This window comes from Miscanthus floridulus, chromosome 4 (assembly GCF_019320115.1).
Source record: "Miscanthus floridulus cultivar M001 chromosome 4, ASM1932011v1, whole genome shotgun sequence".
Taxonomy (NCBI): Eukaryota; Viridiplantae; Streptophyta; class Magnoliopsida; order Poales; family Poaceae; genus Miscanthus; species Miscanthus floridulus.
In genome coordinates this window covers 46,545,826-46,559,631 of record NC_089583.1, presented here as the reverse complement: position 1 = coordinate 46,559,631, position 13,806 = coordinate 46,545,826, and the positions used below count along the sequence as shown (strand labels likewise).

At 42.6% G+C, this 13,806-nt stretch overlaps 1 protein-coding gene across 1 annotated transcript; it reads left to right on the top strand.

Annotated features, from left to right (window-relative positions):
• The first annotated feature begins 331 nt into the window (after window positions 1-331).
• LOC136548476 (uncharacterized) lies at window positions 332-13,163 on the top strand. The gene is made up of 5 exons (XM_066539990.1): window positions 332-502; window positions 569-781; window positions 843-908; window positions 968-1,072; window positions 13,068-13,163. Exons 1-5 carry the CDS (start codon window positions 467-469, stop codon window positions 13,161-13,163), a joined length of 516 nt encoding a protein of 171 aa, XP_066396087.1. The 5' UTR covers window positions 332-466.
• The last annotated feature ends 643 nt before the right edge of the window (window positions 13,164-13,806 follow it).

The window sequence follows — 13,806 nt, the reverse complement described above, 5'->3', positions numbered from 1 at the left end:
AAGCTTCTATAATGGTCTTTCTCGTGATCATAGGGCCTGGGTGCCTTATATCGACGAAGAAAACAGATTCCCCCTTCTTTTCAACTTTGCCGATGACACTCTGAATCAAGATAATGAGCTCATGATGGCTATCATCACTCCCAGGGCAATTCCAGTAAACACATTCGGCAGCGGGAAAAACACCAATATTACATATGAATTTTACAACCCATCGGCAGTATCCCGCCAATTGGCTTTTGGGCAACTGCCAATCAAACTCTGCTTTGCCGATATGATCAAACCCAGGGAAACAATCACCTGCGGAACAGACTGGAACAAGGTAGTACAACTTTCTCCTGATGCCGATACTACAGATGTTGATATATCCACCTGGACACCAATATCTTTCATCACCGAGTCATACAAGCAATGGTGGCGAGAGTGGAAAGAGCAACTGTTCTCGACTTCTGCTCACACATATCGGCACATGATTGATTCTGAATATGCCATCCCCGACGACGCGGTAAGTTTCCTCGAACTCCCTTCTACTTTTCCTTTCATTTATCAATAACTGACTCCCTTGTAACAGGTTAACCACCCAGCACCATCGGTGAGCAAAAGTGGGAAACCCTTCAACCTCCGGCCTATTTCCCCAACATCGCCGATCGGCTACAACGCTCCCACCTTAGCCGCTTTGACCCACCAGAAGATTCGTACCAAGACCATCACTTTTAAGTCCAAATTGGCTACATCCAGGGCTACTCCATCGGCCGCTGCTACAACCTTGGTCAAAGCCTTTAAGGTAACAACCTTGTTTATTTTCACTTATGCCGATTACAAACTATATTAACCTTAATCATCAGGGGGTAAGAGCTGCTACTGGATCATCATCGGCAATTCCGCCGATATCAAGCACCACTCCTTCAGAGGTAGCTTCTTGACTTTACATTTTATCTGTTAAATATCATATCTCACACTTGTTTTACAGCAACAATTGGGTACATCGGCAAACGTACCAGATGCCCAAGCTTCACAACCAACAAGTGTCGATGCCCCCCAGCCAATCATTGCCGATGTCCAAGCAAAGCGCAAAGCTTCAACAGATACTGAAGCACAGCCAAAACGACAAAGATCTATGCCGATCCCTACATCTGCCCCAATGTCATCGATCATCATACCTCAAGAGCCCACCACCGATGAAGTCACAGAGGATATCCCATCGGCAAGCTCAGCCGATCCACACGACATACTCCAGGTTGCTTCCTCCAGTCAAGCACAGGAAATTGCCTTGAAACAGGTAAACCGATCAACCTATCTGATTTTACAATACTCATACTTACCCCTGATTGATCTCCTTGTCTTTCTTTCAGGAACAAGATTCCCCGAACAGCCTATTTTCCTTTGCCATTGACATTTCTGACGACGATGGAGAGGAAACAAGTTCTTCCCTTGCACTGGGAACAATATCGACAGAGACTAAATCCAAGTTGGAAACCCTCCTGAACTTGCTACAGCAAAGTACCGCCCAACTGGTAGATGACTCGGACCCCGCAAAGGCAATTTTCAAAACAATTCGTGGCCAGGTCCCTGCCGATGTTGAAGAAATACTCTTCCCAGCAGCTCACTTAGAAAGCCGTCAACTGCAATATCAACGGGCTGCTCAGCGCATTGCCGATAGAGCAGCTCAAGCTCAACTTAAAGGAGAGATGCTACAACTGAAACAAATCGCTGATGAGAAGCACAAGGGCATCGTCAACTTGCAGACTTCGGGTGCTGCACTTAAGCAGAAAATCTTGGATCTATCGGCAAGGAAGGCAGCTCTATTGGCTGAATTGAAAGAAATCGATGCAGCCTTAACTCATGCTCAACAAGAAGAAAGCCAGCTACCCAACGCCGTCAAAGCCCTTCAGCAAGAAAGAGATATCCAAGCTCGCAAAGCTTTAGCCATGAAGAAGAAACTCAAGCCTGTGGAGGGTGCTGCCGATGACGATATCAAAGAAATGGAAGAAGCCGACCAGATTCGCCTGCGTGCGATATTAGCCATCCAATCCTTGCTGAACGTGTAATCTTATTTATTGTATCGGCACTTTATGAGACATTGATACCCTTGCATAATTCTAGCCGATAGTACTGTTATCGGCACTCATACTTTTATGCATCTATCCAGATACTAGGGTAATATTTCTTTAAATATTTTCCATTTAACGCTCTGGGAAACACAACCCCTTCGAGGGTTTCTAAAATATATGCATTACCAGGAATAGACTGATTTATCCGATATGGACCTTCCCAATTAGGAGACCACTTTCCAAACTTTGAACTTTTAGTCCCAATCGGTAAAATCAATTTCCAGACCAGATCTCCATCGGCAAACTCTTTTACTTTCACCTTCTTGTCATACCATCTAGCTACTCTTTTCTTATTTTCTTCAATACTAACTAAAGCCCTTAACCGATGACCTGCCACATCTTCCAACTCATCTTTCATAAGAGTATTATACTCATCGGCTGTCAGCTGATTTTGAGAACGTATTCGTCTAGAGCCAACCTTAATTTCCCAAGGCAACACTGCATCGTGTCCATATACTAACTGATAAGGCGTTACTTTGGTTGCACCATGGCATGACATCCGATATGACCACAAGGCTTCATTTAATACTGTATGCCACCTCCTAGGATTTTCTTCAATTTTGCGCTTAATGAGTTTGATGATCCCTTTGTTAGAAGCCTCAGCTTGACCATTAGCTTGAGCATAATATGGAGAAGAATTTAAAATTTTAATTCCCATACCTACAGCAAACTCATCAAATTCTCCTGATGTAAACATAGTACCCTGATCGGTAGTGATAGTCTGAGGAATACCAAATCAGTAAACAATATGCTCTTTCACAAAATCAATCATATTGACCGATGTCACCTTCTTTAAAGGAATTGCCTCAACCCACTTTGTGAAATAATCGGTAGCAACCAGAATAAATTTATGTCCTTTACTCGATGGCGGATAAATCTGACCAATGAGATCAATAGCCCATTCCCGGAACGGCCATGGTTTGATTATAGGATTCATAGCCGATGCAGGCGCTCTTTGAATATTACCAAACTTTTGACACCCCTAGCATCCCTTAAAATATTTAAAACAATCTTCAAGAATAGTCGGCCAATAGTACCCATTCCTTCTGATCATCCATTTCATCTTGAAAGCCGATTGATGTGCCCCACATACTCCTTCATGAATTTCACCCATCAAGTTTTTCGATTCGTCATTGCTAACACATCTGAGTAAAACTCCATCTATAGTTCGATAATATAATTCATCATCGAGGAGCACATATTTGGTAGCTTGGAACCTTATACGTCTCTCAACCTTTCTACCTGGATCCTTTAAATAATCGACAATCTCTTTCCTCCAGTCATCGGTATCAACTGCCGATGTTAGCACTTCCTGAATGGTCTGATACCCTGAAGCATGCTGAGCTAGTCGATTAGCTTCCTCATTATGCAATCGAGAGATATGCTCAAGACGAAAATCTCTAAATCCTTTCAATAATTGCAAACACCTTTCATAATACGAAATCAAGGCTTCACTTCGGCATTCATAAATTCCAGCCAATTGATTTATAACTAGCATAGAATCACCAAAGATTTCAACAACATCGGCACGTATCTCCTTCAGCAATTCTAACCCCTTTATCAAGGCTTGGTATTCAGCTTGATTATTTGTCGCTGTAGCAACAATCGGCAATGAAAACTCATACTTCTTTCCTTGAGGTGAAATTAACACAATGCCGATACCTGCTCCTTCACCACATGTGGACCCATCGAAGAAAAGTGTCCAGGGAGCAATCCCCAGAGAATCCACCGTGTTACAATGCTGAGTGACAAAATCAGCCATCACTTGCCCTTTAACCGCCTTAGTTGATTTGTAGCGTAGTTCAAATTCTGATAATGCTAAAATCCACTTGCCGATTCTACCACTTAATATCGGCATCGATAACATATACTTGACCACATCGTCTTTGCATATGACCGTACATTCGGCAGATAACAAATAATGCCTTAATTTGACACAAGAAAAGTATAAGCACAGACACAATTTCTCGATAGCCGAATACCTCGTCTCAGCATCCACTAATCTTCTGCTCAAATAATAAACAACACGCTCCTTCCCTTCAAATTCTTGAATAAGAGCTGAACCGATAACTGTATCATCAGCTGACAAATACAACCTGAAAGGCTTCCCATGTTGAGGTGGAACTAGCACTGGAGGATTTGATAAATATTTCTTAATTTCATCAAGGGCTAATTGCTGTTCAACTCCCCATACAAATTCCTGATCAGCTTTTAATTTAAGTAGTGGGCTGAAAGCCTTGATCTTACCCGACAGATTAGATATGAATCTTCTAATGAAATTAATCTTACCGATCAAAGATTGCAATTCAGTCTTATTGGCAGGAGCAATCACCTTGTTAATTGCATCAATAGACTTCCTACTGATTTCAATGCCCCGTTGATGCACCATAAAACCCAAGAATTGTCCTGCCGATACACCAAATGCACATTTATTAGGATTCATCTTCAATCCATGCCTCCTTGTGCACTCCAGTATTTTTCGCAGATCGGCTAAATGTGCTGTGATATCTCCAGACTTAATCACTACATCATCAATGTAGATCTCCACTAATGTGCCGATGTACTCATGAAAAATAAAGTTCATAGCCCTTTGATAAGTAGCACCGGCATTTTTCAAACCAAACGTCATGACTATCCACTCGAACAACCCCACATGTCCTGGACATCTGAAAGCAGTCTTGGGAATATCCTCCTCAGCCATGAATATTTGATTGTAACCTGCATTACCATCCATGAAGCTAATAATTTGATGTCCAGCCGCAGCATCAATCAACAAATCAGCAATCGGCATTGGATAGCCATCCATCGGTGTGGCTTTGTTGAGATTCCTGAAATCAATACAAACACGAAGTTTCCCATTTTTCTTATAAACAGGAACCACATTAGAGATCCACTCTGCGTATCGACATTGCCGAATAAACTTTGCTTCAATTAATTTAGTTATTTCGGCCTTAATGTCAGGAAGTACATTAGGGTTACATCGGCGCGCTGGCTGCTGATGTGGCCGAAATCCAGATTTGATAGGTAACCGATGTTCAACTATCGATCGGTCTAATCCAGGCATCTCAGTATAATCCCAAGCAAAACAATCTTTATGTTCTTTTAACAAATCTGTTATTCGCTGCTTACACTCGGAATTTAACTTAGCACTAATAAAAGTAGGTCTTGACCTATCACCATCACCGACATCTACTTCTACTAAATCATCCGCCGATGTGAACCCTTGACCTAATTTTCCATCATCGGCAAACCTATCCATTAAAACTCCTCTTCAGAACCGACTGCTTGGATCGGTGGAATTTCATAATCAGCAACTCTAAGGAACTCTTTTTCCCAAGCTTCTCCTGATATGCATTTAGTTCGCTCATAAGTATCTGATTCTGCCGATGCGATGATATAAGAAAAATCACCAGGGACGACTTCAATCTTATCCCCAATCCATTGTACGAGGCATTGATGCATTGTAGAAGGAACACAACAATTAGCATGAATCCAATCCCTCCCTAGAAGCAGATTATATGCACCCTTGCCGTTGATAACGAAGAACGTCGTTGGCAAGGTTTTGCTGCCGATGGTCAATTCAACGCATACTGCCCCTTTAGCCGGTGACACATTGCCTTCAAAATCTTTCAACATCATATCGGTTTTGGTCAAGTCTTGATCTCCCTTACCAAGTTTCCGATACATCACATAAGGCATAATATTAATCGCAGCCCCTCCATCAATAAGTACCTTAGACACAGGCTGCCCATCAACTCTACCCTTCACAAATAAAGCCTTAAGATGCTGTCTCTCGTCATCGGTAGGTTTCTCAAAAACAGCCATCATTGGATCTAGTGTTAGCTGAGCTACTTGATCAGAGAAAACAACTTCTTCCTCATTATCAGATAGTGCCAGAAACTCCATCGGCAACATGAATACCATATTAACATCTGCCGATGGACCCTTATTTTTGTGTTTTACTTGCCACTGCTGATGACCAGGCCTTTCATTGGAAGAATTTTCCTCCTGGTATAAATCCTCCTGACGCTCACGTTGCATCCTCCTTCTCTGCGTCTTTGTCAGACCCTCTGGGCACCATCGAGGAAACTTGGTTTTCCAAACCGGCTGATAACAAGTCCTAGTTAGTTCTACGCGACGTATATTAGGGTCCCTGTAGAATATCTCCTCATCGGGAACTCTTGCGTTTGCCATTTCCTCAAGCTCCTCTTGATTCCTTGGAAAATATCCAGCGCGTTTACCAAGCCTCTCATGTACACTAAGTCTGCCCCCCAGCCGATCATGCACTGATGCTCTGCCTTTGATCGGCTCGTTGATAGACAAACCCTGATTACCACGTTGAAACCTCCTTTCTGAACGATTGACTCCGTAATAACCATTACACTCAGGGCAATTTTCAACAGTTGGTAATTTAATACCTTCTTCCCAGCAATGGATGAAGAACGGACATCTCCAATGATCTTTATGTCGATTCCACTCTTCCTGACGTCTCATTTCTTGCTGTTGCCGATATCGGTCATTACGTTGACGCCAACCCTCCTGCTGCCTTCGATGAGTAATCACAATGCCAGGTCGAGGAGGTTTTTTGGAACTACTGCTTTCCCCTAGCAAACCCTTACTCTTTGCATCATCGGTAGTTATCCGATGTTGGGGGTCTACTGACGCGTTTTTCTCAGCAGCCTCTGACGTCAATACCTTGGTCTTTCCTTTGGCATCCAACATATTTGCTGGAAAAGGGTGTTGATCAATTTTCATCGGCTTCTGGGTCTTGGAAGTACCAAATTTAATTCTCCCAGATTCAATAGCCGATTGTAACTGTTGCCTGAATACCTTGCACTCATTTGTACTGTGTGAAGTTGCATTGTGCCATTTGCAGTACAAAATCTTCTTCAACTCTTCTGCCGATGGGATCACGTGATTAGGTGACAGCTTAATTTGGCCCTCTTGAAGCAGAAGATCAAATATTTTATCGGCCTTGGTGATATCAAAGGTAAACTTTTCTGGCTCTTTTTGACCAAAGGGACATGATATGGGCTTTTTATTCTTAACCCACTCAGCTAAGCCGATAACTGGTTCTTCATCAGAGTCAGAATCTCCTACTTCTTCAACAAATGATACCTTTTTACTCCAGTTCTTTTTAGGTTCAAAAACCCTAGTGTCTTGATCAGAGATCCTTTGCACAAGATGACTGAGGCTTTCAAACTCCTGAGAAGCATATCTGTCCTTAAGATGTGGCAATAACCCTTGGAAAGCCAGATCGGCAAGCTGCCGATCATCCAGCACCAGGCTATAGCACTTATTTTTTACATCTCGTAGCCTTTGTACAAAGCTCTCTACCGATTCATCATTACGCTGTCTTAATTTTACTAAATCGGTAAGCTTCTTTTCATGGATTCCAGCAAAGAAATACTTATGGAACTGTTTTTCTAGATCAACCCAAGTAATAATAGAATTTGGTGGTAATGAAATGAACCATGTAAATGCTGATCCAGACAAAGATGATGAAAATAAACGAACTCTTAATTCATCTCTGTTAGCTGCCTCTCCACATTGAATAATGAAGCGATTGACATGTTCCATTGTTGATGTATCATCTTGCCCAGAGAATTTAGTGAAATCCGGTACCTTGTACCGATTTGGGAGAGGAATTAAATCATATGCAGGAGGGTATGGAGTCCGATAAGAATAAGTATTGACCTTGGGCTTTATCCCAAACTGATCCTTCATAATCTCTGCTATCTTATCGGCCCAAAAAGCATCAGCCTCCTGCTGACGAACTGGTTGAATTTCTACAGGAGGTGCCTGCTGACATCCTTCCACATATCTTTGTGGCCCACGATCTCCAGCAATCGGCATATTTGCCGCTACTTGTGGTCCATTAACCTGTTGGAAAGGAAGCATCGGCTGGGCTGCCGATGCTTGATTCTGGAAACCAGCTTGCATATGACCTTGTTGAATCCTTGCAACCTGCTGATTTCGCTGAACTGTATGTTGAACAGGTAACTGTCCTGACCAATCATTATTAGAACTCATCGGCACAAAACTTACCGATGGCTGGTAATTTGCTGATATTGTTGGATAATTATAACTGGTTTGAGGCATGAACTGAACCCCAGTTTGACTCATAGCAGGGGCTTTCTGCTGCATCGGCAGTACGCTCGCCGATGGACTTGAATTGAATGTTTGAATCATAGGCATCTGGAAACCTCCTGGAGTTGGTTGTACAGAAGTAGTTGCGGCATATTGAGGCACTTGAACCATCGGCGAAACGACCGATGATATAGGCGCTCTTCCTGCTGCATCTAACACTTGAGGTAATCTAGGATTGAAAGCAGATGACTCTGGAGGCATGCCATATCCCCACCAATTAGTAGGAATCTGGTTATTCTGAGACACAGGGCCTGACATAGCTGATGCCGATAGATCTGTATTAAGCTGAACTCGCCCTCCTGGTAACACTTGATCTAATTGTATCGGCGTAGATTGTATATTAGGTGAGCCTGCCAATACTGGAGAGGAAGTAACTTCTGTACCTACAACGGCCGAAGGAGCCGATGGAGTTTTGACAGATGCCGGCTCTGGTTGATGATAGGCAGGCCCAACGTAATATGGTGCCGCTTGTCCTTCTTTGAGAGTTCGAACCACAGCATTATGAACAGTATTGGACAACACATTGGAATGATTAATCAAAGCATGATTTACTGCAGAATTAACCATCTCTTGAAGTTTACCAGGATTGGAGTCAAAGGTAACCTGCCGAGGCAACGGCAAATCTTGCTTCTGGATGACTTGTCCACTCTTGTTCAAGCTAAACGACCTCAGACAAAGCTGCTTGTATTCTTCTACAGCCTTTTCCATAGCCTGCCTCTGTTCTTCCTTGAGATCTTCTTCTGATACTGCGATGATGTTCCCTGGATCGATCTCGGAATTGAACATATTGATTGATTGGTCCCACTGGGCGTGCCAAAAGATGTGTTGATGCAAAAGTGATCTGCAAACACAAAGGGCTAATACCCGAATCGATATCCAAAGCGTGCCAGTCGATTTGACCTGCTAATCGACAAGGATGAAGAAACGAACACTTTGGTCCTGACAACAGCGATACGCCCGGAAGTCACGGCCAAGAGGTGCTCACGCGGAACTCGAGAATCGCCGAAGATCGCACTGAAGCGATGCAGCTCGCCGAATCAATGAGAACTCGTAAAAAGAAAAATATGCAAATTGACGAAGTCGCCGAAAAGTAGATGCAAATAGTAGTAAAAGTTGGTTTTGATATTGATTGATATTGATTCTTACATTGCCCCTTACTCCATATTTATACCCTGATCTAAAGAGACACAACCAAACACAACTAGGACACCAATCCCATATCTCAGGAAACACGTGACTCTTACACGAATCATAACCTAACAAATACAGAAAAGGAAATCAACTCCTATCTATTTCCCTGTCCGCCTCAATTACGATGGAAATCTCACTGTCCTTCCCATCGGCATACTCCCTATTTCATCGGCAGTAGGCTTCAAGTCTTCCTTCATCGGCAGACTCCCTGCTTCATCGGCAGTAGTCTTTAAGTCTTCCTTCATCGGCATACTCCCTGTTTCATCGGCAGTAGTCTTTAAGCTTCCTTTCATCGGCATCGACAACAACTCCTCCAACCTCATCGGCAACGCCCGAGTCCAAATCAACCTTTCCATCGATCATCACCAACTATCGGCAACCATTTTTACAAACTGGCTTTCATTGGCTATCAAAGCATTCAATAACTTTCCCCTTGCCGATTGATCCACTCCGATTATTTTGACACGTGCAAAAAACGGTGTCAACAATTAATATGAAAAAACAAAAAGGCAACAACTAACTCATCGTATATATAAACAGGTGCACAGGAGAAAAATGAAAAGATGAATCTTAGGTAAGTAACATTTTGTCATAATCATTTCCTATTAAAACACAGAATAAATTCTAGTCTCTGCTAAGCACTGCGTCGAGTAGTCCTACCAACACGCCCCAAAAAATTGATTTCGCATCGCGCCGAGCAGTCCCGCCAACATGTACCGAAAATTAGATGTCTCTCTTTTGCCCTCCATGTGGAAAATAGGTTTACCACACAATCGATTTCAGACAAGGGCATTTGTGGTATTGTGATGGCCACATAAAACACAAAGAGTCGTTGTCTCTACCTTCATCTCCATTCTCCAGCCACACTGTCTCTCATCCAGCTCTAAATTCTAGTCGCATGGCCTCCCTCTCCACTCTCTAGCCGCCCCCTCTACCACCCCGCTCCGGACCCTAGGCATCATTGGCACAACAGCTTGACTCCCTCTCCACTCTCCAGCCGCACCCTCGCTCATACATTTCTAAACCCTAGCCTCAACGTCAGTACAAGCCAGATCTAGATCTCCTACCTCGGCACCTGCCATAATTGACCGGATCTGAACCCTAGCCAGAGCCAGACCTGTTACCCCTTCATCAACGCTGGCTGCACCAGCTCCACGACCATGATGACAAGATCGGATCTGAATACAAACATGGAGGAAGAGATACCCAAATTCCTTTTATGATGTGTGCTCTACTGTAGAGGCTGAACCAAGGATATGTAGATAGTGATAGGGTTACATATTTCCTATAGTTGAGTGTAGCTGACATGTGCTTTTATTGGATTAATGAATTCTGTATAAGCTGTAGTTACTAGTTAGGCGCATATTTGAATACTCCTGCTCTATTGTGTTGACATTCCATAGAAGCTTTAGATAATAAATGCCTTTGTAATCTAGAAAGATGGAAGAACTTGGAATACGTGTGGGCCCAAAACCTGTGTCTCCAAAGGCAAAAAATTCGAGCACAAAGGGTAGACACGGTGAAGATTTGGAATACATCCCTAAACATAGGGGAGGTAGTTGAGGGATTTGATGTTACAAATGAAACAGATTCAGATTTAGAAGATTAGCTAGTACCCCTAACAATTGAGGTGCTTGTTCTATCTTGTATTTAGTTCAGAGGGGGGTGTAGATAGCAATGCAATGCTTTACTGTTTGGATAGCAATGCAATTTGTACATGCTTGCTACTTAAGTTTGTATCTCCAATTTTAGTGTTCGTGTCAAAGGAGCCATAGAGGAGGCTCTGCCAACAGGACAAAAGGTAGCGCTGCTATGAGTCCAAGGCAAAGGCACTCCAAGCGGTTGAATTGAAGATGACTAGGAGAGTTTTCTCTTGGAGTTCATACTCAGAGGGCTACCGCTGGCAAAAGGGTGGAGGTATCAGTAGTAGGTGAACATAATTCTCCATCACCACGGACACCTGTACCTAGGGATCAATTCAAACTTCATGAATTGACTAGAGACATTTGTTGTGACAGCACCCTACCTAGCCTTGTGAGAGACTACCCATGGCCAGATGATGATAGTTATGCCAAAGTGGAGCCCTCTAAGCTACCTAGCCCTATGAGAGACTGCCCATGGCCAAATGATGATAGCCATGCCGAAGAGGACCCCTTTGAGCAAATTCCTATCTCCACCCACCCGTAGAACAATAAAAGTTGCCTAGGTTAGTATTACCTTACAGATGTCTATCAATCAATTCGTACTAGCTATTTGATATCTATGTTACTTTTCTAACAATCTGAATGTATGAAAACTTTATAGTACCATTGCCAAGAAGTATGAGGAAGCCAAGGCCTTGAACTCATGAAATTTTGCTTGACAAAATGAGCAAATCAATGGGAGGATTGAGGATGCCCATCTCTATTGCCGAGGGGAACAAAAGGCCACATGATCCCGTGCAAGATGCCAAGTTTGCCTCAGAGGAAGGTGTAGTAGTCTGGCATCAAATACCAATTTTGACACATTGGAAACATTACAAGAAGCCCTCTAGTGTCATCCATTATAGTAATTTTGTGGAGAGGCTAACTGTATGTATGGGTATCCTCTCTTGACATTCAACTCTGCTTTGAGCAAATTGAACAGATTTACTTTTCATTCACACTACTACGTGCAGTCACGGCTGGACATTGACAAGGCTCACCCATCAACACAAGAAGCTTGTTGGAATGTATTGGAGTGTGGGGTACGGCAGGCATGCTATAGGTTGAAGCAAACCTACTTCATTGGCATCCCTGCTAATTAGATCCTATGACCTCTCCTATCCCGTGCATGAGCGATGCACAGTGGTGTGAACTTGTTGAGACTTGGTCTAGTGCTAAGAACAAGGTGTGTGTGAACCCATCGATTTCCTGTCTAGTCTTGCTATGGTCTACTTGTGCTATAGTCTAACACAAATGAAGCTATAGGAAACATTTGAGACAAACAAGTGAAACCATGCAAAAGTGAAGTACCACCAGTCTACAAGATCTCACTCCTATGTTGTCCAACCACAAACTTTTGTAAGTGATGGTTGTGTTTTATTGTTACTCTTGCCTTTATATAAATATAAATAGAAACTCATGTGCAATGTGAGCAGAAGGAGAACAAGAGGAAGGCCACATAACATGATCAAGGACTTGATGAACAACATGATGATCTAGGACTTGAACAACATGGTCGACCTGATGAAGATATTAATGTTGTGGAAGTCTTCAAGGAGTTCCATACCAGTAAGAAAAAGAGCCTAAGTGATGCTGCAAGATCAACAGTTGTAAGTACCTTAATTTGCTTTCCTTGAAATCTACTAAACCCATTGCCATAAAAGAAGGAAACACAACACGAGGCTAATGTGGCAGCATCATTTAATTTTGTAGATGCAATTTTACACCAATCAATATGGTACATGTACATTGTGCTTATGTAATCTCTATCGGCAGCAGGCTGCAAAAGACCTATGCATTGTGCTTATGTAATATCTATCAGCAGTCATTTGAGGAAGTCCTATGCATTACTTGTTATGAATTAATCTCTTTGGTTTTCAGTTGAAGTCCTCTTCCATTATCTATACACTGATGTTTTACTGATTGACTTTCGTAGGAAGCTATGGAAGCTATGCAAGTAGAACCTATTGCTGATAGGAAGCAACCAATGACTAGTGCTAATGTTATTTCCAAGGTCCTCTGCCCCTCCTAGGCAAGCAGCAAAAACCTTCTTTTGAAGAATGCTGGTATCCTAAGAAGCTCCACCAGAGCAGAGACATCGGTGGAGATGACACTTTGGGGAGCAGCTTGCTAGTGAACAGGAAAGTACATCTTAGCTTGTCGAACTAGTGGATGAACTGAAGGTGAGGACAGAAAAGGCTGAAATGGAGCTTGAGGAATTCAAGCAATAGCAATAGGAGGAGTACAAAAGGCTTTGTGAGCTAGTCTTGTGCTTAAACTCTCCTGGTAATTAACTCTCAGTCTTCAACTCCTATGGCTTGATACAGTGAACATTTGTGATCTATTGTGTGGACGTATGTGATGGTTTGATGTTGTGATACTCTATAAGTGGTTCGTTGCTGACATATGAAATGTTAATTATTGTTATTTGATTGCCTAAACTAAATTGTTATGTAGTCAATCTAGTGCAGTAGTGATGATCTTGAATTACTTCTATGACGAATTGATTATACACCATGTTGTAGAACCAGAACAGGCCACATGATCACATAAAAATGTGACACATGGAGGAACCAGTGCATGGCATGTGAAATAGCCAGAGCATGACACATGGGCTATTAAAAATCTAACACATGGAAGGATGTCATCAAGCCACGTGGCTAGATAAAAATGCG